Source organism: Eucalyptus grandis, chromosome 1, assembly GCF_016545825.1.
Source record: "Eucalyptus grandis isolate ANBG69807.140 chromosome 1, ASM1654582v1, whole genome shotgun sequence".
Classification (NCBI taxonomy): Eukaryota; Viridiplantae; Streptophyta; class Magnoliopsida; order Myrtales; family Myrtaceae; genus Eucalyptus; species Eucalyptus grandis.
This window is the reverse complement of record NC_052612.1, coordinates 17044822-17072150: the sequence shown is the minus strand read 5'-3', so window position 1 is coordinate 17072150 and position 27329 is coordinate 17044822. Positions and strand designations below refer to the sequence as shown.

Sequence of the window (27329 nt, the reverse complement as noted above, 5' to 3'; positions counted from 1 at the left end):
AGTTAAATCCCTAACACCTCGTTCAAGTCCATTTTCCCAATTCGATCCCTAACGCCTCGCTGTTTCAATGGTCCATTAGCGATTATATCTGCTTTTGAGCCGACAATGATCATGCGTCTAAGAAATCTCTGTCTGTCAACTTCAATCAGCTGCGCTAACATTAAATTCTCTAGTTGGTACGGTGCTCTTCGTCAAATTTGCTAATCTATTTGCAGCGATGAAGATGTAATTAAGTTTAAGCAATCCAAAACGAATTAAGAGTACAGTAGCCAAAGCAAAACCCGGATATGACGCACAAATTTTACTGGTCTGATTTCTCCAAACTAAATGGATGGGACATCAACATCATATATCTCTCTGAAGCCGTGTCGGAGAGCTTGGTCACTTCATGGGATGATAATAAGGGTAAATGGTAAAGAAGGCCTGGATAACTGTAAGAACTAGGAGAATGAAAGCAGCAGCAGCCGAAATGAAGGACCAGGGGCTGCCGAAGTACTCGTGCTTGATTCCCACCCATCGCAACCGCCACTTGTTCCGATGGTACTGGTTGACTTGCCCGAATACCTCGGTCAAGTAGTTCAACTCGATATCGAACTCGACATCCTTAGCGCAATCATTGTGAAATAGCTAGTACGAGTACCTAGAGGGGGGTGAATAGGTATACAAAAAATTTCTCGAAGCTTGTACGATATTTAAACAATTAGAGAATTTGCAACAGTTAAAAATTCAATCGCAAGACTGAGTAAGGAGAGAATTGAACACTCGGTTTATAGTGGTTCGGCTTGATTCAAGCCTACGTCCACTCTTCGCACCGACGATTGGCTGGATTCCACTATGATCAAAGAGTTGTTACGGTGTTGATCTTCCTTGATTTCTAGGTGTAGATGATCTACCACACTCACTCAAGGCGTCACCAAGTACAAACACTCTCGTATACAATTTCGCTCGCCTCAACTAACAATCAAGGATCTTCAGACTCTGGAATTTTTCTATCGATCACCCACTTAAAACAACTAGAACGTCTTCCTTTTATACTCCTTCATGCCATCATAGCCGTTGGCACTTACCAAAGGAATTCCTCCAATCTACCCGTTGGACGGAATCAATCAAGAAGATCATCCGAGCTATATAAGGAATCGATGATAGCCCATCAATCCCGTTCGCCCATACAATCGGGATCTCGGTTTCCAAGAATAGAATAATTCAAGATTATTTCGTCGACCATCGGATCTTCAATCGATCTTAGATAAGAATTAAAGAATCCGAAATGATTATCCAACCAAAGAATCTATTCCAGAGGATAGGATCAAATCCTCAACCATAAACCTCGGCTTTGGATTTCCTTCAACACTGGTTTAGAAAGACTGTCAATGAGAATAATTTTGAGTCTTGAGTCTTGAGTCTTGAGTCTTGAGATAACAAAGTCTTGAGACTATAAAGTCTTGAGACTTTAACTATCGATATCCAGACTTAGACTGATAGAAATGTTTTGTCAGCTTCAAAATATTCTGGAAAGATTTCTCCAACACATTGAAGAACCTTATGACCTCCGTGTCGGTCCCTAGAAAGTTCGTGATTATGCCGCACTGAGACAGGGCCGCTGCATCTGCCGCGGTGCCCATGAGACATCTCATGAATACCACGTAAGTGCTGATGTGCTCGGAGCAGTAATGGTAGCACTGCTCATAAGCCACGCAGTTGAGGAAGAAGGAACAGGTGAAAATGTCGAGAGTCAAAGGACGGATCCGGAGCACTCCGTGATCAAACACGACGTCTATTAGGTTCTCGCTCTTCCTTGGTTCAAGCTTTATCCCCACAAGAAGCAGCTGATTAGCAGAGGGAATTAGTTGCAGCAACTCTTCATCGACCTTGACCTCTGGAGGTTTTTCGATGTCCAAATGGCCGACCAAGCACAGTCGGAACAAGTCGAGCAAGTGCGTGATATTGGAGACACTGTAGTGCTTCTGGAGATGTTCCTCTGGCCATCGGAGTGCGCGGTTGAAGAACCCTAGGGCGATCTTTTCGAGGGAGTGGTTGGCATCTTCAGGAGACTTGGATAATGCATAGATCTTTTGAAGAACGAAGAACGGGATCTGGTTTTCAATCAGGAGGAGGTCAATCATGAGGGACGATAAAATCGATAGCGTGAAGAACAAGGGGTCGTCATCATACTGTGGAATCTTCTCGGTGCCGATGGTGTGGATGCGAAATAACTCGATAATGAAACAAGCATCGAGAACCATCATCTCAATCAAATCCGAGATTTCACAATTGAGAGCCTCTGAGTAGCTATCCCGTATGTCAGTCTCCAGCGAGGCAACAGCCGTGAAGTAATCATCCAGGCCCGCACCACCTCTGGTCCGATCGAGCAGTGTGGAGAACACTCGAGTTTTGTGCTGCTCGATCAACTTCAACTGCTCTTTCCCGTGGTGGTACGGGCCAATGGACACAATCCGGGGGTTGTAAGCGTTGGGGTTGCTCTCCACCTGGCTCTTCGGCGCTCTAAAGATGTAGCAAGAGGAGGTGCCGGCCGAGGGCCTCAGAAGAGACGGCTTCTGCTGAAACCGGTCCTCCATGCGAGAAGACCAGCTGCGCCCGCTCACCGTGATTGTGCAGTGGTTGCTCTCTCCGTTCATTCTGGTTTTGGGGGTTGATTCCGGCGAGTCAAGCTTCCAGGAGCCGCATACCCTGAACATTTTTCCGAGTGGAATGTTATGCTGATGCAAAGCATTGTGATGTAATCTGCGTCAATAGACATGACTCTATTGGAAGGTCGGAACATCGTGCCTAGCCCGAGTGGGCACACAAGCTCCTTAAAGAAAAGACTTTTTCACGTCATTATCATTTTGCGTCAACGAAAAAGGAGTCTTACCGCTCGGCTGCGCCAGGTAAGCTCCAAAATATACTTTACATGCGTAAAATATTACTGCTAACGTTTGTGTCCGCTCAACCATTAGTAAATTCAAACAACGATTTTACCTTGATCAAGTTGCACATTAATAGATTGCTAAGTGCTTTTAGATTGGACAATAAAAGGCCCCTTCGGTTGTTTAGTAACTTAACAAGAAGATAATGATTTTTCCACTCATATTTTACAATAGATTACAAAGTCTTTAAAATTTTCTCAAGTGGATCCATCAATTAAACACATCAAAATGTTAGTCGTGCCATGTTATCCGACCAACATCCAAATCAGTCATATCCGGCTAAAATTAGCCAAAAGACCGAATTTGTACCATGTCAAAATTTTTAGGATTGAAAAAGTCAAAATGTTTAAGTTTTTGGGATTTTTCAATTTTTCAAGTTTTAAAATAATTTTTATTCCAAAAATAGGTATTCGGGCCGGGCCCTTGAGCCCGGTCCGAATATGGGCCAAAATCTGGTCTCACGGGTTTGGGCCACAAAGAAGATTAGGCTCAAGGCACCACTGGAGCCCATTATCAATAGTGCGTTTGGTTGGTTTTTTTCGAAATCTTGCAAAGAATTTTAAGTTAAAAGATTTTTTTAAAATTTATGTTTAATAAATTGTAGTTTGAAAGTCTATTATGGACCAAGATAAAATTTATAAAGGACTTTAGTGATTAATAATAAAATAATAATAATAAAATAAAAGAGTTCGCCGGCGGCCTCAGCCAGCTCCCAGAGACGACCGGCGAGGGTTGCTGGGGTCGGGCGACCCCTAGTGGCTCTTCACGGAGGTCGCAGGACCTTGCGGCGACCCAGATCCGGGTCCACCAGAGGTCGAGCGACCACCTCGCAGCGATCAGATTTGGGTCGCGCCGGTCGCCGCAAGGTCGCGCGACCTCCGACCACCTCTATTAAAAGGCTTGAATATAGCGATCAGCATTTAGAACAGCAACGAGTTCACCAATCATCAACTAATGACTCGAATTTCTCAATGACTTTAACAAACGCTTCATGAATACCGTACGGCCTTGAGTCTTACCAAAAAAACAGGGCAAAGCATGGAAGATGGTGTTACCTTGCGGAGGAGATATTCTTGACTACGATCACTAGTCTAGTCAGCGCTTGGGAAATTTGGGAAACGTCGCTTGTGGGGTGTGAGTACAGGCTTCGAATTCGAAGAGCTCGGTTCGAGTCTGCGAGGTCGAGGGCCGGGCCGAGGGGGCACTCTTTGTGGCGGCCGAACTGAGAAAGTGACAGGAGACGAAGCGGCGACGGTGAATCTCGCCGTGACGATGAACAGCAAAGAAAGGTGATCTCGAGTGAGAATAGGGTGAGGACGAGGGAGGAAAATGGTTTTTCTCCGGAGAAAGAAGTCCGTGGACGGCAAGACTCCTTCTTCCACAGCACATAACACGGTGACAGCTATTTAACACCCTCCGACGCGTCTAAGAAGAGAAGAGAGAGAGACACGGCCGGAACGCGCTTTGATCCTTAATTTTCAAGTGGGCCATGGCCTACTCTGGCTGGATCTTAAAACGTCCAACAACTCATTACAGCTGGCAGCGAATTAGGAATCACCCAAATCGGACCGAACCGGCCAGTTTTGAAAGGTTTCCAAAGTAGGCAGTTCAATTCTCAATTCTCACTTTTAAAACTGGTAGCTAGTAGGTTCGTTTCCCGATTTTAAAGTAGTAACGGGACCGACCAAACCAATTAATTATATATATAATATTTTTAAATTTCTTAGAAACAAATCCTAATTCCTTAGTAACGGCAAGACTCTTTCTTCCACAAAGACGTAACACGGTGACAGTGTTTCACACCCTCCGACGCATCGAGAAGAGAAGAGAGAGAGACACGGCCGGAACGCGCTTTGATCCTTAATTTTCAAGTGGGCCATGGCCTACTCTTGCTGGATCTTAAAACGTCCAACAACTCATTACAGGCTGGCGGCGAATTAGGAATCACCCAAATCGGACCGAACCGGCCGGTTTTGAAAGGTTTCCAAAGCGGGCGGTTCAATTCTCAATTCTCACTTTTAAAATTGGTAGCTAGTAGATTCGTTTCCCGATTTTAAAGTAGTAATGGGACCGACCAAACCAATTAATTATATATAATATTTTTAAATTTCTTAGAAACAAATCCTAATTCCTTAGTAACGGCAAGACTCCTTCTTCCACAAAGATGTAACACGGTGACAATGTTTCACACCCTCCGACGCGTCCGAGAAGAGAAGAGAGAGAGACACGGCCGGAACGCGCTTTGATCCTTAATTTTCAAGTGGGCCATGGCCTACTCGCTGGATCTTAAAACGTCCAACAACTCATTACAGCTGGCGGCGAATTAGGAATCACCCAAATCGGACCGAACCGCCGGTTTGAAAGGCTTCCAAAGCAAGCGGTTCAATTCTCAATTCTCACTTTTATAATGGTAGCTAGTAGGTTCGTTTCCCGATTTTAAAGTAGTAACGGGACCGACCAAACCAATTAATTATATATATATATAATATTTTTAAATTTCTTAGAAACAAATCCTAATTCCTTAGTAACGGCAAGACTCCTTCTTCCACAGCACGTAACACGGTGACAGCTGTTTCACACCCTCCGACGCGTCTAAGAAGAGAAGAGAGAGAGACATGGCCGGAACGCGCTTTGATCCTTAATTTTCAAGTGGGCCATGGCCTACTCTTGCTGGATCTTAAAACGTCCAACAACTCATTATAGCTGGTGGCGAATTAGGAATCACCCAAATCGGACCGAACCGGCCGGTTTGAAAGGTTTCCAAAGCGGGCGGTTCAATTCTCAATTCTCACTTTTAAAACTGGTAGCTAGTAGGTTCGTTTCCCGATTTTAAAGTAGTAACGGGACCGACCAAACCAATTAATTATATATATAATATTTTTAAATTTCTTAGAAACAAATCCTAATTCCTTCCAATTTTTTTTTTTTGTGACCCAAAATAGCAAATTTATTGATTCCACCAGACCGGACCGAATCGGTTAGTCGGTCCAGTTCTCGATTCTAGGACTGGTCAATCTAGTTCCTGATTTCGAAATTTGGGAATCAGTCCAATTTTCGATTTTACCTCAGAATCGAATTAGATCGAGAACTGATCAATCGTATTTATAGCCTAACCTAAATATATGGGTAGTGCATGTCCTATTTTGACAATTCTTAAGTGTTGAGATTCCCTTTTTTCTTTTCTTTTTTTTTTTTGTTTAAAATGAATGTTGTGAAATGATTGCACATAACCTAAACTACATTTATGAGCCAAAAAAAAAAGGGGGGGCTAAAATGAGACAAGAAGACCAAACTTGACCTTTCACTGAATTTCGGATGCATGGCTGGAAAAGTTCGCCGTTACTGACTTTTATCCTAGCTGCACCCTAAAGTTGCCTTGCCATGAAATTCAGGTTATGGTCTTATGGGCGCGGATGAAACCGTTCAAACGTCAATTTGGGAAAGGATGTTTGTTGCATTTGCTTAAAATATAGGTGAATTCTGAAGGGATCGGTGATTTATTTATTCTTGTACCGTGAAATGTACATTTCGTCCAGGTCGAGCCCCTCTCCCATGACCAAGAGCTTCAGCAGGGAAGAGGAAGTAGAAGAACGAAACTGAGAGGAAAGAGAGAGAGAGAGAGTAACGACAGCAGCCGGAGAAGAAATGGAACAGCGCGCGGGACCGCGTTGATATGACAATTCGGGACAACCTCCTATTTTCTCTGGCCGAGCCTGGAAGAATCGGACAAGTACAGCTGGAGCAGACGCGTTAGTCAAAGGATACTTTGCAAAAATGTAGTTTGCAAACCAGACAAGCTAATAAATGTACTGATCTCTGGTGCTCCAATAATTGTACTCTCTTGCATTGAGGTCGCCTTGGGGCAGCCCGGATATCGATGGGCATACTTTTATTCTTTCACATTGACAGAGTGACTCGGTTGGTGAGTTATTTGAAGGAGTGAAAATGAAATGTGATATAGTGCTTGGGCGTTCTTTTGCAGTATTGGTTGGGTCGATTCTTCTCTCTGTGCTCGCACGCAATTCAATCAAAGGGCAACAAGAAGAGCACACGTCACGATGACCAAGTGCACTTTAATCCAATTTATTAATTTTTAATGTTTTTCCCTTTCAGTCGAAGGGGCCTATAATTACTTATGAAAATCTTTTTAAGTACACCTCTGAAATAATTATTTCTAGTGATATATTTCACCAGTCTTTTCTCGTGCATGTTACGGGTCTATATTCTAGTATAAAACAGAAATCTATTTAATAATTTTTTTCTACTTTTTATTTGTACAGGAGTTGCTTGAGGATGGCTGAAAGGCCCGCTGCGTCTTTTTTCGCGACCCCTGTCGCTTGTAATCTAATTTGGTAATAACATAGTGCCTAGTGGCTACAAAGAGACGTTGGAACATAAATCCTGCATAAGGAGAGAAGAAGACAATGACATCACGGGCCTGAGCAAGTTCCAAGAAACCTCAGATAAATAAATACTCAAAAATGGTTAATTACTTGTCTGAACTATATAAATACTGGTGGAACTTGGAAGCGCTTGCAGATCCACATTTATGAAATAATCGGTTGCTCTTTCTCTTGCAAAGGAAGAAAACTGTATTTGTGACGTAACATGGCCACTGAATCCGCCTACGAACCAGGGCAAATTGATTCGTTATACTTAGGAAGGCAACTGACGATGGTAAGAAAGAATGGTGACCGCGGCGAAAAGCGGCCCGAAATTCCACATTCAGGCGGAGGAGGAGCCTCGGGTGGCCCAGCGAGTACTCCCCCCACAAGGACAACCGTGTCCAGCCAAGCCGCTTCACAAGGGTCTTCAGGACAAGCGCCCCCCTCGCGCAAATCCTCCTGCTGCATCTGCCTCTAGCCCGCGCTCGGAGGGATCTATAATGGCGACTCATAGTTATCAACCAGGTGACCTGCAGAAGGATCCTTGCCAGATTTGATCAGATTTATTTGAGTTTTTTACAATAGTTACTCTTGTTTGTCTGTTTTTTCTTTTCTTTTTCGTATTTTAGGCTAAGGATTAAGTGTGTTTTATTTATTTTTATTTTTTTTGTATTCCATATCTCTCTCTCTCTACCCTTTATTCCTAGTCTGGGCTTCTCTAATCAATCTTAAGAGAGAATATTTGTGAACTGGAGGATGCATGCATCCCACCAGCGGCAGATTCAATCTTAGGTAATGGAAGTGGCCCTTCTATGGAACAAAACCCAAAATTTCTAACGTTTTACTTATGTTTTAGTAACTATTGCTGGGTTCCTCTCCCACCTCTTTTCTCCCTTTCTCTCTCTACCTCTCTGAACTTTACAGCAGTTTTATTGCCAAATTTGTACTCATTCAATGTGTTTTCATTCAAAGTTTTGGCACTTTGCATTGACTACAGGACTTGCTCTCATAGGTGCCTGATATGAGTTTCTTCAATAGATTTACATTGTCTTTTTACGGTGATGGTGTTGGGGATGTGTGCCATTGAAAGATAAACCCATAATTACGGAAGGAGATCATGGCGTGTGCTTATTGTAAATTAGGCTATGTGATTCGATGATTAGCTACTGATCATTTTGCTTAGATGCAGTTATAGATCCGTTCTTAAAGGATGAGTCTATGATTATCTCTACCAACCATGCTTTGATAAAACGCCTCGATTTTTTGTTTGTTTTGGAGTTTTATGGGCTTATTTTGTTACTGTGGCTTTTTAGATTCTTTTTTATGTATCATTTGGTAATGAATGGAAATTTCTTTTTAACAAAAAAATTATGTTTTTGTGAGTATCCATTGACATAAAAAAAAAAAAATCAACCAAGTTGAAGGGGGCGATGGGACATGGTGGAAATGAAATTAAACTAGATTCGCACCATGGAAGTTGCACATCCATTGGCATGCAAAACGTAGAAAGAATTCTTTCAATTCATTTAATTTTTCAAAGAGGAAAACTACGATATGTGACAATAAATATCTTTATACGCTCGAGATTGTAAACTAGTAAAGAATTCTATGAAAATAAATAAAATCAATTAGACATAAAAAAGATCACATAAAATATTTCAAAATATTATAAAGATGATAATGGAAATAATCAAATCATAGCCTTGAATATTATTACGTCTTGCATTATGGTGTCTAGTGCAATGAGGCAAAGTTAGGGCTCAAGAGAATTTGATAGTTAAATTATAATTCTTGGCATGTGATTGGTTTGATGTTGGAAAGAAAAAAAAAAAGGACGGAGAGGATGCAGTCATTAATAGTAACAGTCAGGTCCCAAGGGTAGCCTCGATTCCGGTTGAATAGGTTGACTATCACTTTTACTGAGTCCATTGTTCCTCTGCGCGAGTAAATCTCCATTATATTATTGATATGTAAAATATGATTGATGACTTCTCTCTATCAGATCAATCATCAGTAACTCTCCAACGCAATAGCGATTTTACCATTTTCAAATCTAATGCACATTAACGTAGCTGCAGTTCTAGATTCGACAAGCTGGCCTCTCTTAATTAATAACTTAAAAACAGGATAATGATTTTTACCATGCTCGTATTCCAGAGTATATTTCAAAGTGTTTAAAATTTTACACGTGAGCCCATCAGTTAATTTGTAAAACCAACAATATAATAAAATTGATTTAGAGGACGTAAGTATACGTGTGTTTATTCATGCGTATCACGTAATTTTACCATCGACATGCATAATTATAACATGCTTAATTGGAATGCGACATTTCATTCACAAATGCAATGATGAGCTATTTTATACCAATGAAGAATAGATGCCAATTTTTTCCATAAACAAGTCGGTTTTATAAAATAAATCATTTTTTAGATAATTTATAATTTCCAAAAATTATAACATGTAAAGGGCCTACTCCCATTTTTATAATGGTACTCCTGTTCTTCAGAACAAAAACACCATTACGTAATGGTTTACTTAGGTTTTTGGGAGCATGTGATGAACAAAATTAAATTGGCCAAATTGAAAGGGACAATGTAATGTGGTAAAAATGAGGACAAACCAAATTAAATCGGACTAGATTTGCACAACTGTAGTTGCACATCAACGTGCAAGCATGGAGAAACTTGCTCAATTCATTTAATTCTTTAACGAGGAAAACTAGGTTACATGACAATAAAGTTTACATTTATATGCGATACCCTAAACTAGTAAAAACAATTTAAAAAAAGTAAACAAAATCAAGTAATCATACCAAAACAAACATCTAAAATTCTAAAAGAAATATTAAAATTATAAAATTAATCAAATCACAGTCTAGAAAGTGGAAATTCAAATACATCAAGTAATTGATTTTCTAAATATAAGTAAAGACCTAAAATACTATGCATAGCCTAACCACGATTCTACTAACTAATTAGTTACTCTAATTAATTATCTTTTGTTTGGATTTCCTTTATTTAAAAAAAAACTAATTGTATGAAATTCTACTCTAAATTAGCATGCATTGTTCTAATGACATATGGCATGCAATTTATATGACATAATTGTAATGACCTAGCTGCAATTTACTAACTATTAAAGTGTCGAGTGCTTTTCACTCAGCTAAGTGCCAAAAACCCGGTCGCCAATTAGCTCGAGCCTTGACCGACGACCTCCCCTTCAACGATTAGAACAGAGAGAGAGAGTGCCAAAAACCCGGTCGCCAATGAGCTCGAGCCTTGACCGACGACCTCCCCTTCAACGATTAGAACAGAGAGAGAGAGAGAGAGAGAGAGAGAGAGAGAGAGAGAGAGAGAGAGAGACGTCCGAACCCTAAAGAATTGAGGGTCAAGCAGGCGTGTGGGGTCGTGGAGATAAATTTTCCATGCATGGTTTCCATGCATGGCGCTTTCATGTTTTGTGTTTCTGATCGTCAAATTGCGACGATGAAAAACTACGAGTGTCTGTTTTGATTCTCTTCTTTTCTAGTGGTGCAGAAGGAGAAATTGGAGTCCCCGAGCGAGCATTACGAAAGATATGATTGGACGGTTTGATGTTGCCGTTGACGATTTGATCACTCGTTTCGTTACTTGACTTCCGCTAGGGGTCGATGGTGATACGAATGAATAGTGAGTCCTCACCTAGTATTTTAAATCGTGAAAGGGAAACCCAAGGTGCATGATGGTAATTGTGACGGCCCGAGCGGCGGTGCGCGGGGAGGAGGGATGGCGGTGCGTCCGCGCCTCGGTCCCCGGACGTGCGCAAGGAAGGGGTCGCTGTCCCACATCGCCTAGGGAGAGAGTCTTGGGCCAATTTATAATAGCTTGGGTCCCTTAATATGTGTGACGCGTTTTAAAACCGTGAGGACTCAGTGTCCAAAGCGGACAATATCACACAGTGGGACCCAGGATGTTACAAATGGTATCAGAGCTGACTCCCGACCGCGTGTGGGGCCACAGCGAGGGCGCTGTGCTCCCAAGGGGGGGAGAGTGTGACGGCCCGAGCGGTGGTGCGCGGGGAGGAGGGATGGCGGTGCGTCCGCGCCTCGGTCCCCGGACGTGCGCAAGGAAGGGGTCGCTGTCCCACATCGCCTAGGGAGAGAGTCTTGGGCCAATTTATAATAGCTTCGGTCCCTTAATATGTGTGACGCGTTTTAAAACCGTGAGGACTTAGTGTCCAAAGCGGACAATATCACACAGTGGGACCCAGGATGTTACAAATGGTGTGTGACGGCCATAGCGGCGGTGCGTGGGGAGGAGGGATGGCGGTGCGTCCGCGCCTCGGTCCCCGAACGTGCGCAAGGAAGGGGTCCCTGTCCCACATCGCCTAGGGAGAGAGTCTTGGGCCAATTTATAATAGCTTGGGTCCCTTAATATGTGTGACGCGTTTTAAAACCGTGAGGACTCAGTGTCCAAAGCGGACAATATCACACAGTGGGACCCAGGATGTTACAGTAATGATGAAAAAAACCGGGATTGTCACGGATTCATCTTTAATATGTTTTATCCTTGAATTGTCAAATGCTTAGTGTATGTGGGACACTCAATATGTATATAGTCTCCTTGACCATTTCTCCAATTACCCGAGGTCACATCTAATGGGAGAATTACCCAAAAAAAAAAAAAGGACTTATTGCATTTGTGCAAATTCAATCATAAACATTTTGACTATTTGTTAATTGAGCGCAAAATTTTTTAATTATTTGCCAATTGAGTTCTTCCGGCTAATTTTGGCTAAAATTGTTGATGTGGACATCAACTGTCTTATATGACATAACTAACTCTGACGTGGATATTTAAAAAAAAATTAAAAAAAAATCATTTTTTTTTCTCTTTGCTTTTTTTTTTCATTATATTGAATTGGTATAAATACAATAAGTTTATGACTTTTTGGATAAATTTCCCCATATGTAATTATGAGCTCTCAAAACTTTTGTTGTCTATTTCCAAATATGAACGAGTGATGATAAAATTTTCGTCTCATCAATACCTCCAAACTTATATCAATGACCCAAATTTACTTTCCACGGGGCTTCTATCCATAATGGCCGTTAAAAATATGATATGGCAGTATTTGTGGAGATCGCCGGGCATAAGGCTGCCACTTCAGATTTCTAACGGCCATGCATGCCGGCACGCGGGGTTTAAATAGCTATATAGACGGAAGGTATTTTCTAGTAATTGGCACAAGTTTGAGATATTGGTGGAATGAAAATTACTTAGGAATATTGGCACCCAACGAAAAAAAATTATAATTTTAGGTGTGATTATCGCTTTCCAATTGTGAGAGTTAACATCGCGTGAGACAGCGGTATGCGGTGAACGATAAAGTGTGATCGAGTAGAAAAATTCACTCAGTTATTTAATAGTACCACGAAATTCCTTTGTCTGGAGGATCAGTTTATGTTTTTGTAAGCTAATCAAAAGGACTAAAGGAATATCACTCGAATGTTGGCCGGATTAGATTCCTGATGAGAATTTCATCCCCACAGCACACGTTAAGAATGAGGCACGCAAAGAAATATCACTGATTAATCCCCAAGGGATTGACTTATTTATTGAGAAGTTACGTGAACTAGGCACACAAGATGAGTTCGAATCTTTGGACCACTACGTGTAATTAGCTCAATAGTCGAGCAATCAACCAAAGTTTCAGTTCTTTTGTTAGGATTCGGTGTACAAACACAACGAAATAGAGAGTAAAGGTGAGAAAGATAAATTGAGACATGAGATTTATTCTAGTCTACCTTTAAATTAGGGCTACATTCGGTGGAGAATTATGTTATAATTAATACCTCCCAGCTCTCAATTACAAAACAAAGAGATTATATATAGGCAACAGCAGCTATATGGCCCAAACCCAAACTATCAATAAAATACAGAACTAATGTAGTCTCGTGCCTTCTCTTGTAGTTCATGAAGTTAGTGGGGGTATATAATGGATCTGGGGCTGTCTCGAGGGAAGTTCCAAAGCTTACCATGCAAGCAATTAATTAACCCTAACGAGTCTTTATGCATGGACAAATCTCAGCTAGAACAAGATGTGATCGTTAGGACATTGTAGTCCATTATGTGGGTGTGGGTGTGTATATATATGTAAATCCTTTTCTTCTGTTTACCAGTTCGACAAAGAGAATGGTCGTCTCGAGGGAAGTTCCAAAGCTTACCATGCAAGCAATTAATTAACCCTAACAAGTCTTTATGCATGGGACATACCATAATTAGATGGTAAGGACGCGATGGTTTTCGCTAATAGACAATATTTCTCCGGACAAAGCCTAACTTTCGTTACTTCTGAACTAATTTATTTATTTTTTGCTGCTTCTGGTGACATGGCCGAGGGTTTTGTTTTGATGAGAAATTTACTGTAGATGGTAGTTGGGAAAAAGGAATGTGTACCGTTGAGTTAAAATTTTACTTCAGGCCCTTGAACTTGTTCATTTCTTTCAATTAAATCCTTGAACTTTTGATAGATTTAGTCAAGTCCTTGAACTTGTGTCAATTTTCCAGATAAGATCCTTCGTGCTGCCAATGCAATTAATAGGAGTTGGTGTGCCCGTCGGGGCCGATCAGCCCAATGTGGAAAACATTTTACACTGTGGACTAATGGGGGAGACTAAGACTTCAAAATTCAGTACCACGCGACCAGCAGAATCATGCAATTTCTTAACATGGGCCCCTGAGCTTTTTACGTCCGACTCTTGCTGGCTTTTGAGGCTGATGGGTTTGATTAGAAAAGCTAGGCAAGTTACAAGACTTTATTCGACAAATTAACAATATTAGGCGATTCAAAAGAGCTTGAGTCGCCACACGGTCACGATCCCAATTGATTAGCCCATGACACAAGCAATTCAATAGACAGATCATTCAATGAATTTGTCTTCTGAAGCCTTAAGCATCATTTGAACCAACATCCTTGGACCAAAGCGAATGCAATAAAGCATTAAGGAGGGAGTACGCGATAAAGGATTTTCGCCGGAAGAGAGGGGAGAGAGAGAGAGAGAGAGAGAGGAAGGCCGGGGCTTTTCGGAATTCGGATGGGCCCTTCCATCTAATGTCGTGGGTTTCCTTTCCTAAGGGGTCTACTTATGCAAAGTGGGTTGATGGGTCTAAACTGATATTAATGGGCTGCGCCCATGCATTCACGGTCAATTGAACTGAAGCCTCCTTATTTTTTTAATAGTTATATTATTATTTATGACAAAAAATGCATATTTGATTTATTGGCAAAAATTCAGGTATTAACAGTGATGATGTGGAAAACAAATCAAATTGTGGCCTTGAAATATTGTCACGTCTTGCAACGTTGCGTCTGGTGAAGTCAGGCAAAGCTGAAGGAAACAAGTGCCGAAGAAAGTGTGAATGATAAATCTAGATATGTGATTGGTTTGATGTAGCATAACATAGGCCTCAGTTTTTCAAAATCTAGTTCAATCTGCATGAAATCGGAATCTAGGGAACCCCTTCACTTCATTAATGGTCTAATTAGCGATCACTGCTGCTTTTGAGTATACAATGATCATGCGTTATGAGAATTCTTGATCTGTCGATTTTGATCAGCTGCACTAACATTAAGTTCTCTAGTGAATATAGTGCTCTTTGACGAATCGTTACTTTCAAGTAAGATGTAATTAAGTTCAAGCCAATTAAAACGAATTTGGAGGACAATAGCCAAAGCAAAACTTAGAAATGAAACACAAATTTTACTGGTCTGATTGCTCCAAATTTGATGAATGGTAAATCAACATCATATATCTCTCTGAAGCAGTGTTGCAGAGCTCGGTTAATCCTCCGGCGTAGAAGGCCTGGATGAAGGTAAGGACTAGGAGAATAAAAGCAGCGGCAGCCTAAATGAATGACCAGGGGCTGCCGAAGTACTCGCGCTTGATTGCCCATCGCACCTTCCACTGGTTCCGGTGGTACCGGTCACTTGCTCGAGTAACTCGGCCAAGTGGCTAGACTCAATATCGAACCGGACATCCTTAATGAGATCGTTGAAGAACCTCATGGCCTCCTCGTCGGTTATGGGGCACTGAGATGGGAATGCCACATCGCTCGCCATCATGAGGATCACCTAAGTGGTGGTGATGTAAAATTAACGTGGAATCTAATTGAGATATTGCAAATAGTCAATGCAAAAATCACCAAACAAATAAACGAAGAATAATAAAAATAGCAAATTTACGTAGTTCAATCCGAGTTTTTGTATTTATATCTACAAGAAGATTCAATGACAAATAATTTCACATACATATTTGAAGGTATCGGTCATTTTATAGAAAGCAATGGACTATGATTTGAGGATTCGATTATGTATGGAGGAGGGGTTGTTCAGCATCCACACCCTTCTAGTACTATATTTTCGGCAAAAGAACGCTTCAAGTGCCATAACTTTGGCCAAAGGACATAAGTGCCATAACTACGAAAGGTACACTTAAGTGCCAAATTCGAAAAAAAAAAAACGGATCACTTGAGTGCCACTCCGGCCAAAGTCCGGCCAAAACGCCAACGTGGCGTTTTCCGGCGCGCGCCCAAAACGACGCCGTTTTGCACACGACGTGGCCAAAACGGCGTTGTTTTGGGCGACGTGGCAAAAAGAAAATTAAAAAATTAATTAAATTAATTTTAAAATTAAATTTAGTTAAAAATAATAATTTTAAAATTAAATTTATATAAAATATTTTAAAAAATAATAATTTAAAAAACTTAAAAAAATTATAAAAAAAAAAAAAGGGAATGGGGGAGGCGGGCGAGGGATCGGCCCTCGGCCCGCCACCATCCGCCGCCCCGCCGCCACCGGGAAGGGCCGGCGACGGCGGGGGGAGGGTCGGCGGGGTCGCCGGGCCTTGGCCGGGGCGGCGACCCGGCCGACCGGCGCGGGGCTCGCGAGCCCTCGCCCCGGATCCAGCGAGGTCGGCGGCCCTCGCCGGCCGGCCAAGGGCCGCCGCCCGCCGGGTCGCCCGACGGGCGGCGGCCTTGGCCCGGCCGGGCGAGGCCGCCGACCTCGCCGGATCTGGCGAGGCCGCGCGCCCCCGATCTAGCGGCGAGGCTCGCGGCCTCGCCCGATCCGGCGGCGAGGCTCGCGAGCCCTCGCCGCCCGGTCGGCGGCGAGGGCCGCGAGCCCTCGCCCGGATCTAGCGGCGAGGGCTCGCGGCCCTTGCCCGAATCCCGCCGGCGAGGGCTCGCGAGCCCTCGTCGCCGGCCGGCCGGCGAGGGCCGCGAGCCCTCGCCCGAATCCAACGGCGGGCTCGCGGCCCTCGCCCGGATCCGGGCGAGGGCTCGCGAGCCCTCGCCGCCCGGCCGGCCGGGTCGGCCCCTGGCCGGGCCGCGACCCGCCGACCCTCCCCCACCGTCGCCGGCTCTTCCCGGCGGCGGCGGGCGGCGGCGGCGGGCGGGGTGATCCTCGGCCGCCTCCCCCTGTTCCTTTTTTTTTTTTTTTTTTTTTTTTAATTTTTTTTTAAAAGTTTTTAATTTTTAAATATCATTTTTAAAATATTTTAATTAAATTAAATTAAATTATTTATTTATTTATTTTGTTCCACGTCGTCGAAACGACGCCGTTTTGGCCACGTCAACGTGCAAAACGGCGCCGTTTTGGCCGGATTTTGGCCGGATTGGCACTCAAGTGATCCTTTTTACTCCGATTTTGGCACTTAAGTGTACCTTTCGTAAGTTATGGCACTTAAGTGTCCCTTTGAGCAAAGTTAAGGCACTTGAGGGGTCCGCACGTCCTATATTTTCCAATCAAGGTTGCGAGGCGCACTCATCAAACAGTTTTTTGAAACTATAAGTAGGGGTGAGCGCGGTTCCTATATAGAACTAGGAACCGGAGAATTGAACCGGAGGGTAAGGCTCCAAAAAAAAACTTCACTTCACTTCACACTTTCCCAGTTCTCTGAGTCTCTCCCGTTCTCTGCCTCTGCCTGTCGCCGACGCTGCTCACCTTCGACGCCACCGCCGAACGATGCTCGCCCTCGATGTTGCCACCGGATGCCGCTAACCCTCGATGCCGCCGTCGAACGGCGCTGGACGCCAGTCGCCCTGCACTCACCTCGCCCTTGCCTCCCTCGACGCCGTCACCTCTTGCTCACCTCGCTGCTTAGCCGCCGCCAGACACCGGTCGTCCCGCCGCTGGACGCCAATCGGCCCGCGCTCGCCCCGCCCTTGCCTCCCTCGACGCCATCGAGGGAGAGATGGCTGTGGAGAGCATATCTCAAAGGAGGATTCGGTCTCTGTGTCGTCATCTTTCACCACAAGCTTATGATGCGAGCTCACTTCTTCAACCAGTCAGTACGCTCTCTCTCCCTCTCCCCCTTCCCGCGCGTGTCGCTTTTGTTTCGTTTGCGGAAAATGTTCGATGTAGTTGGTGCTTAGTTGATATTATGATTTTTTTTTTCTGTTTCTGGTTTTGATGATGAAGACTGTAGTGAGAGCAAAGCAATTAAGCCTTCGAGATGGTAGAGAAGCTGTGGTAATCGTTGGTATGGTGTTGGACATTCATGCCCTACCTTTTTCTCCTCTTGCTCCCGGAACCACAGCCCCTGGCAAAGTAAATTTATTTTTCTTCGCTTATCTATTTGTTCAGTCATTTTTATTCTATTTTGAATAGAGTCTTTTGTGGGATGTTTACCTTGCTTGTAATGCGAGTTTAAGAATGAAATTTGTCAGTGCTGGTTGCAAAAAATTGCCAGATTGGGCATCAGTTTTTGTGCTCTTAGTCTGGATTTCAGTTGAATGAGAGGTGGGAGTACTCTAATTTGGTCCATTTGGGGAAATTTTGAAGTTGCTGGAGTAATCTAACGTGTGCTAGTCTCTGTAATATGGATTGATGCTCATCTCCGTCGATGACATGGAGAACCTAGCTGAAAATGATAGGAGAGCATCATATAAAGATAATGTAGGAATGGAGGATAGACCGACTAGTCATATAGAATGAGATAGGTTGAATCGCAGAAACATTAGGATTGTGAAGATAGACGCACAGTCTTGGGTCAACTTTTACCCATTTAAAGATACGTTTGTAGAAGGGAGAAACTGGTTTAGAAGCAGGTGGTTTTGTCTTTGGAGGAGTGGGTTTCTGCTTGGATGATGGTGGCGGAGAAGGTTTTGGAGATGTGTAATGGGAAGTTGCAGAGCAAAAAACAGGATGTGGGCACTTACCACTATATTCTCCAAGGGGTCCAATGGTTGTGTCTCTGTCTCTTCCTCTTTGAAAAATTTCATGCTCAGATGAGCTGCACTTCTTTCATTTACACATTTTTTCTGCTAACTTGGGGTATTGCAATGCAGCAATATGCTAAGAGCACAGAGATGCTGCCCTCATGCAGGAAGTTACGAAGCTTTTGAAGAAGAATAACTTGTTATTGCAACCCAGCACGGCCAATATTGTCTTCAGGTCACTTCCGTGCTGTTTATCCTGTTTTCGTGTTGTTTATCCTGAGAAGGAGTTATCATGTAGTAAGCCATTATTGCACTTAATTGTGTGAAATGTACTGCATGGTTATCATGCAATTTATCCAATTTATTAGTGTCTTTTATATATGATATAATCAACTTGTTTTTATATTAATCATTGTCTACATTGCTACTCTGAATCTAATAGTTTACTCATGTTATTTGATATCCTTTTTTTCATGGAAAAATTTTGCAGCATTTGTAACGATATAGACCATTGGGGGTTGCTCACAAAGTAATCAAAGAGATTTGTCAAGGGTGGCGTGAAATTGCATAAAGCTGCATTTGACATATGGATGGAGTTTGCTGCAAAAGTAGGTGCGAACCACTCACTCTGTCTCCCTTTGCTCCTCTCAAGCCCTTGTCCCTCAGCAATTTTTGTTTTCCATTTCTTCCCACAAGTAGTTTTCTCATCCAAGTCCCGCCACTTACTACAAAAGATGGGATGTGCTTGGATATATTCCTCTTTGGCCATTTTTTCCTTTCTGGAGATTTATGTGATGCTGGACAGGTATGAGATCTTCTAGGAAAGTTCCACCAGGTCGTGCCTGACGACGTGGTAGATATGTATGAGTTCTAATTGTTGAGTGTATACATGTTCAATTTGACTAAGAGATAGTTTGTTTCGCAAAAAATATTTTCCAGAAAAATATCTTCCTTATTTTGCAGTGTTTGGTTCACTTAGAAAAATGAGTCAACAGTCCGATAAAAAATGTTTTCCTACCGAAACTTAAATTCAAGAAATGATTTCCTTTTTGAAAGAACCTGAAAAGGTTTTCGAAACACGACTAGATATCGGCATTTAGACTGGAAACTTTACGCTTAAACACGAAAATCCCAATGTTGATTTTCGAGTCAGTGTTTCCATCAGATCGTGCTTGAGACCTTAGTGCTTGGGCCTAGGCGCCCAGCACCCACACCTAGGTCCATTGAGGTTGGGCTCAAACCCTTGGTGCCCATACTCAATGCTCTGACACTTGAACTCGACATAAAGGCCATGCTCAAATCCCCGACACTCGAGCTCTAGTCCCGACCTTCAAGCCCAATGTTCGCAAAAGCCATGGGCGAGTGCTCAATGCTTGAGCTTGGGTCCTTGTTAATGAAACACTTGTTCTTATAAAAATATTTTTATAAAAAGAAAATGAATTTTTAATTAAAAATTTTGATTTTTTTTTATTTTTAATTTTCTTTTATTTTTCCTTTTCTTTTCTTTATTTTTCCTTTGTTTCAATCGATCACCAATCATGATGAATGATCACGATGACAGCAGATAAGCTCAGGCCTCGCCAAATTGGCTGAGCTTGTAGCCTTCGATGTTGAGGCTCAAGCTCACTTAAGGCTTGTAAACTCAATTCTCACTAGATTGGGCAAGCTTGTGGCCTTCAGTAGCAACGCTTGAGCCTTACCAGATCATATAGCTCGCAGCCTTTGGTGAGGAGGCTTGAGCTTGCTCGAGGCTAGCAAGCTTGCGACCTTTGGTAAGGAGGCTTGAGCCTCTTCACATTTCACATCAAGCAAGCTTGCGGCCTCTAACAATAAGGCTCGAGCCTCATCAACCTTGGGCGAGGCTAGAGTTAGTCTGTGGCAACTATCACCATGGCTAATGATTAGCCAAGGAAGAAGCACAAAGGAAAAAAAAGAAAGAAAGGAAAGAATAAATATATAGAAATATATAAAGTCGTTTTCCTATAAAATAGCTTTTTGGAAAATATTTTTCAGAAATAGTATTTTGTTTGTGAAACAAACATACCCCAGATGACATTACACTTTATAATGCGTGAACAACTTTGAAATGATGGAGCGATATTCTTATTTGGCCTAGTTAGGCAAATGTATTATCATCCCTTTGGCCATTTATGAAACTGGGTTTTAGAAATAAATAAATAAAATTAGGAAAATATCTATAATTTTGGAAACAACTTTTCAGAAAACATGACGTGGGTGAAGCCTCTGTTCACGGTCGGCCAGCCATTAACCCTTCGGCTTAGATGTGCTTGGACTCATGGGTTGTCTTCCATGCAGCGTTTCTCTAATGCTACAATTAAAACAGACTTAACAATACTCTAGAGAAAAATATAAAATCTCCTAAATTTGATCTAGCGGAAAAACAACTGCACTTTTTTGGAATTCCACCTATTTATTAGAAGAATGACAGCCTGGACCAGTAGGGTAACTACTACATCTTTTAAATATCTAAATTTTAATTTGAGCACTATAATTGTCATGACGCTAATCGAGGCAGACCTAGGGGTGGTTTGACGGATTGCTGAGTAAGCGGAGATAGCCCCCTCGCCAGGAGATGCTGAGTCTACGCATTAATTTTCCTAAACCTTATGAATCGCGACTTAATGATTTATAAAATGAGAGTAGAACTGCTACTGACCTATTTTAGGTCAGTTAGAAGTCAAGTTATATGTAGGGGCTCATCTTATTTATGCAAACCAAAGGTTTCGAATCAGGGGCTTGGTTATGCTTATTTTACCATATGCCCGTTAGTGGCACCTTCTGTCTTTTAGAGGAAAAAAAAAAAGCTGTTTAATCCAATCTTTTTCATTTTTTTTTATTCCTAAATATGCATATATATGTTGTCATGCATAACTGCACAATCATAAAATAAATAAATAAATAATAATAATAATAAAAATAATAATAATAATAATAATAATAATAATAATAATAATAATAATAATAATAATAATAATAATAATAATAATAATAATAATAATAATAATAATAATAATAATAATAATAATAATAATAATAATAATAATAATAAAGCAAGGTGAATGTGAAAAAAAAGAAAAATAGTAAAGTGAGTTGTATTGGCAAATTTAAAACATGATCTCATCATAGGATTCTTGTGAAGTAAGGGCCTATATGGTAACATTTCAATTTCTCCCAATTTCTATTCTTTCGTTCCTCGAAATAAACTAAAAAAAAAAAAAAATCCGTTTGGTAATACTAACTTACTTTTCTATTCCCCGGAAAAGAAAATTACTCGGTGAATAGATTTGGAACAGAAATTAAAAAAAAAAAAAAAAAAAAAGGTAGCTTTTTGTTCAGAACAATTTCTAAAAATAAAGCAATTTTTTCTTTTATATTTTACTTGTGTTCTTCTTCCTTGCCGCGGCCACCACCGGCCACCTCCAATCACCCGCGGCCATCGTCAGCCGACCGCCATCATTGCCGCCTCCGACCGTTATCGTCGTTGTCGCCTACCGTCATTGCCGCAGCCCTCGATCCCCAACGACCGTCGTCACTGCTGCTCGATCGCCGACCATCGCCTCTGCTCTCCATTGCATGGTTGCCACCCATAGCCCATCGGCCACCCCCGCTGGTTGACGATCGCCATCAACCGCCGTCACCTTGCTCGACCATTGGCGGCTTGTCGTTGCCACCATCGGCTGCCGTTGGCCGGTCCACCATCGACCGCCGTTGGCCGGCCGTTGGAGGCAAGCGAGCGATCGTGGGAGGGGATGGCGGCCGGTGGGCTGTGGGCGACGGTCGTGTGGCGGTGATTGGCGATGACAATTGGTGGTCGGCGATCCATGAACAAGAAGAAAAAAACAAATAAATACAAAAATTTATAAATCCTATCAAATGCATTTTTATTTTTTTTTCTATTTCAAGAGTATAAATTTTGTATAGTTACCAAATGCATTATTTTATTCAGAAATTGTTCCCTAAAGTAAAAATAAAAAAGAATTATTTCTAAAAAGAAATTGTTCCCCAAAGTAAAAGCATTATCATGCACCCCTAAATGTGCACAAAGCCTAAAAGAAATCTTCTATCTTACTCAACAAACTTTGAATTGACACACACAAAAAAAAATTAAAATAAGCTAGACTAATCATATCAAAGTGCAAGAAATGACTAAATGCAACTGAATGATCTTCCTTTCTTGTAAAAAAAAAAAGAAATATATATTTGCCATGATGGGGCTATGAAGCAAATCATAAGTATATATACTTGAGACAGATATGCTATCTTACAAACATGGCTACCTTAGCCTTTCAAAAGGGACTATCTTTTAGTCTCTTAAGTACCATGAAACTATTTCATAAACTTTAAAGTTTCAGATGATTTATGATCCACAGAATTCATAAAATGATAAGTGGAGAGTGTATTTATAAAATCTCATCATATCAAGCAAGTGGCGTGCTCTTTATGCTAGAACCGGATCATTTGAGGGAGGAGGATGAGGAAACTTTTAATAAGATGTGCGGAAAGCAGACACGATTTTATTACTTCAGGAGATCCTGCCTTAAACGTTGCATCTTTGTGCCTCACACAGGCATCAGGGGAAGGGAAAGCCAAACAGTCACGCAAAAGACAGCAAACCCGTGATACAACACTCATGGCCGACAATTATTTGTGACAGGCAGTATGAACAGTGACTTGAATAGCGACCTGTCTTCCATTTGCTATAGTATTGCTACAAAGAATGAACAGTAGTTTTTAATGCAATTAACATGTATGTTCATCGCCTACCAATCAGCTAAGTAGTATCGACACGCGACACGAACACGCGGCACGTCATAACACGACACAACACGTCGACACGACATTTTTTAAAAATAGAGAATTTCGACACGTTAGAATACGTTATATTAAATTAATATTTTTATTTTTAATTAATTTAATTTAAATTCATAAATAAATAATCAATTAAAAAAATAACCTACAATGAATTTATACTAATAATATTAATAAATCAGTTCATTGGAAATTCGAAAGACATATTCATAATTAATACGTATTTATGTTTGGAAATATATTTTTTAACTTTAACAAAAGTTATTGATAAAATCGATGACTAACAAAAAATTAGAATCAACTTATTTAAATAAATTCATGATCTTTTACAATAATTAAAATTTATCATTTAAAATTTAGTACTTTCATTTTTAAAATTATTTTTAATCTCATTTATTTATTTTTTCAATTAAAAAAATCTCCTCAAGAGATCCACCGCCAACCCCACTCCCTTCTTTCTCTCGTTTATTTCCCCCACCCCCAAATTTGTTTCAATTTTTTCCCTCCCTCCCCCACGTCAGACTTCCCCCACCCTCAAATTTATTTCAATTTTTTTCTCTCCCTTCCCCACGTCAGACTCTTTCCCTCACCCCCACATTTATTTCACTTTTTCCCCTCTCCACGTGACAGGCTGTCACTTCACTCCATCAGAGTCCCTCTTTTTTAATCTTTTTGAGCTTCCAAAATCCTAGCTAACGCGTAGCGCCTCCTTCCTCCTTCTCCTCGCCGCTCGCCGCTCGCCGCTCGCCGCACGACCCCTTCCTCTCCTCTTCCTCTCGATCCTTCTCCACCTCCTCGCTGCACGGCTCTCTTCCTCTCCTCTTCCTCTCGATCCTTCTCCTCCTCCTCCTCCACCTCACCTTTGGCCAATCCTCACTTACAGTTGCAGCTTCATCGCCGATCAGCATCACAGTGGCCGCCCTCACCTCAGTCTCTACTCTATCTCTGGCAGTTTCTCGCCGTCGCGGGTTCATCGTCGCTGCGGCCTCGTCTCTGCTCCCTCGCTCTCGCTTCCATTCGACACGCATGTCGAAACGTATCGAAAAAAGTTGAGCATGCGTTAACCGCGTGTCTGGACGTGTCCGACATGCTCCGACACGTGTCGGACACGTGTCAGACACGACACGGAGGCACGTTGCACGTGTTCGTGCTTCATAGTCAATCAAAGACCTATTTTGAGAAAGTCTCCTTCAATTACATTTGCTACAATATTACCACAAATATGGAACAATAATTTTTATTTATCTTAGAGGAAAACTATTGGTGTATTTATACGCATGAGACCCTAAACTAGTAAAAAGTTTCGAAAAAATAAATAAGACAAATTACATAAAAGAATAAATAAAATCAAGGGTTTTTTCTATTTGATTCCTGTCGAATGGGTCGGCCCTCACTTTTCGGGGTCTAAGGGGTATACTCGGCCCTAACAAAAAATTCAGCCCCAACCGAACAGAATGGCTTGTCCGTGCAAGGACGTGAATTACTGAATGGATAAAATCAATCATTTAATATATATATATATATATATATATATATTTTTTTTATACACGAATTATATCTTGAACTTAGAGATCCACATGGATCAGGGACAACTTTTTACTCAAATGAAATTCCAAAACGATAAACATAATTAAGGAAATTCATTTTCATTTAAAGATGGTTCTCAGCTTTGCAAAAAACCCACCTTTCAGCTAGTTTGAGTCCATTTTCCCCATTCCATCCCTAATACTTCGCTGTTTCTATGGTCCATTAGCGATTATTTCTTCTTTTGAACCGACAATGATCATGTGTCTGAGAAATCTGTCTATCAACTTGGATCAGTTGCACTAATATTAAATTCTCTAGTTAGTGCGGTGCTCTTCATCAAATTTGCTAATCTATTTGCAGTGATGAAGATGTAACTAAGTTTAAGCAATCTAAAATGAATTAGGAGTACAGCAGCCAAAGCAAAACCCGGATATGGAGCACAGATTTTAGTGGTCTGATTTCTCCAAACTACATGGATGGTACATCAACATCATATACCTCTCTGAAGCTGTGTCGCAGAGCTGGGTCACTTCTTGGGATCATAATAAGTAAAAACGGTGAAGAAGGCCTGGATAACTGTAAGAACTATGAGAATGGAAGCAGCGGCAGCCGAAATGAAAGACCAGGGGCTGCCGAAGTACTCGCGCTTGATTCCCGCCCACCACATGCGCCACTTGCTCCGGCGGTACCAGGTGACTTTCCTGAATAACTCGGTCAGGTAGCAATCCTTGATATCGAACTGGACATCCTTGGCAAGATCACAGAAGAACCGCGCGACCTCCTTTTCGGGCCCTAGAAGGTTCGTGATTATGCCGCACTGAGACAGGAACGCTGCATCCGCTACGTTGCCCATGAGACCACTCATGAGGACCACGTAACTGCTGACGTGCGTGGTGCAGTAATGGTAGCTCTGCTCATAAGCCACGCAGTTGAGGAAGAAGGAAGTGGTGAGAAGGTCGAGATTCAAAGGAGGGATCCGGAACACTCCGTGATCAAACACGACGCCTATTAGGTTCTCGCTCTTCCTTGGTTCAAACTTTATCCCCACGAGAAGCAGATGATTCACGGAGGGCGTCAGTTGCAGCAACTCTTCATTGTCCTTGACCTCTTGTAAGCGTCTATCGAGAATAGATAGGCCGACCAAGCACAGTCGGAACAAGTCGAGCAAGTGCGTGATGCGGATATGGATGTAACTCTGGAGATGTTTCTCTGGCCGTTGGAGCGTGCGGTTGAAGAACATTAAGGCAAGCTCATTGATGGAGCGATCGCCATCATAAGACCTGGATAATGCATGGATCTCTTCAAGAACGAAGAATGGGATCTGGTTTTCAATCAGGAGGAGGTCAATCATGAGGGCCGCTACAATCCAATTCGTCAAGAACAAGGGGTCGTCTTCATACTCTGGAGTCATCACGGTGGAGAAGGACCCCACGCGGAATAACTCGATGATGAAACAAGCATCGAGAACCATCATCTCAATCAAATCCGCGCTTTCACAATTGAGGTCCTCTGAGTAGCTATCCCGTATGTCAGTCTCCAGCGAGGCAACAGCCGTGAAGTAATCATCCAGGCCCGGGCCATCATCATCATCATCACTGGTCCGATCGAGCAGTCTGGAGAACACTCGAGCTTTGTGCTGCTCCATCATCTTCAACTGCTCTTTCCCGTGGTGGTACGGGCCAATGGACACAACATGGGGCTTGTAAGCGTTGGGGTTGCTCTCCTCCTGGCTCTTGGGTGCTCTGAAGATGGTGCAATATTTGGTGCCGGCCGAGGGCTTCAGAAGAGTTGGCTCCTGCTTAAGCCGGTCCTTCATGCGAGAAGACCAGCTGTGCTTACCCTCTGTGGCCACCGTGAATGTGTAGTGGTCGCTCTCTCCGCTCATTCTGGTGTTGGGGGTTGATTCCGGCGAGTCAAGCTTTCAGGAGCCGAATCCCTGAACATTTTGCCGACTGGAATGTTATGCTGATGCAAGTTCCTTAAAGAAAGACTTTTTTATGTCATTATCATAGAGTCAACGAAAATGGAGTCTTACCGCTCGGCTGCGCCAGGTAAGCTCCAAAATATGTTTTACATGTGTAAAATATTATTACTCACATTTTTGTCCGATTAGTAATTCAAACAACGATTTTACCTTGATCAAGTTACACGATAATAGATTGTTAAGTGCTTTTAGATTGGACAATAAAAGGCCTCCTCAGTTGTTTAGTAACTTAACAACAAGATAATGATTTTTCCACTCATATTCCACAGTAGATTACAAAGTGTTTAAAATTTTTCAAGTGGACCTATTAATTAAACACGTTAAAGGTTAGCCGTGCCATGTTATCCGATCGACATCCACAGCTCAGCAATATACAACCAAAATTAGCCGGAATGATTGAATTTGTGCTAGGTCAAAAAGTTTAGAATTGAATTGGTACAAATTCAAAATGTTTAAAACTAAATTGACATTTAAA

At 42.0% G+C, this 27329-nt stretch overlaps 2 protein-coding genes and 1 long non-coding RNA gene across 3 annotated transcripts; 1 reads left to right on the top strand and 2 right to left on the bottom strand.

The window, feature by feature from the left end:
* Positions 1-381: 381 nt before the first annotated feature.
* LOC104453474 (UPF0481 protein At3g47200) lies at positions 382-15415 on the bottom strand. Its single transcript, XM_039317265.1, has 3 exons — positions 15255-15415; positions 1548-2688; positions 382-603 (listed from the first exon to the last, which is right to left on the bottom strand). Exons 1-3 carry the CDS (start codon positions 15413-15415, stop codon positions 382-384), a joined length of 1524 nt encoding a protein of 507 aa, XP_039173199.1.
* A 1780-nt stretch (positions 15416-17195) lies between these two features.
* Positions 17196-19430, top strand: LOC104430259. The gene is made up of 4 exons (XR_722579.3): positions 17196-17643; positions 17774-17902; positions 18643-18748; positions 19004-19430. It is a non-coding gene; the product is annotated as an uncharacterized LOC104430259 (long non-coding RNA).
* A 5966-nt stretch (positions 19431-25396) lies between these two features.
* LOC120295747 (UPF0481 protein At3g47200-like) lies at positions 25397-26755 on the bottom strand. Its single transcript, XM_039317250.1, has one exon. It carries the CDS (start codon positions 26753-26755, stop codon positions 25397-25399), a length of 1359 nt encoding a protein of 452 aa, XP_039173184.1.
* Between the last annotated feature and the right edge of the window lie 574 nt (positions 26756-27329).

Bases quoted from the DNA above. Each gene is read 5' to 3' on its own strand.
- LOC104453474 (XM_039317265.1), bottom strand. From the start codon at position 15,415: ATGGCGAGCGATGTGGCATTCCCATCTCAGTGCCCCATAACCGACGAG. The intron at 2,689-15,254 runs GTGCGATGGGCA...AAAAATGTTCAG, and splicing joins ACCACCGGAACCAGTGGAAG to GGTATGCGGCTCCTGGAAGC. The intron at 604-1,547 runs GTCATAAGGTTC...GATTGCGCTAAG, and splicing joins TTCTAGGGACCGACACGGAG to GATGTCGAGTTCGATATCGA.
- LOC120295747 (XM_039317250.1), bottom strand. From the start codon at position 26,755: ATGAGCGGAGAGAGCGACCACTACACATTCACGGTGGCCACAGAGGGT.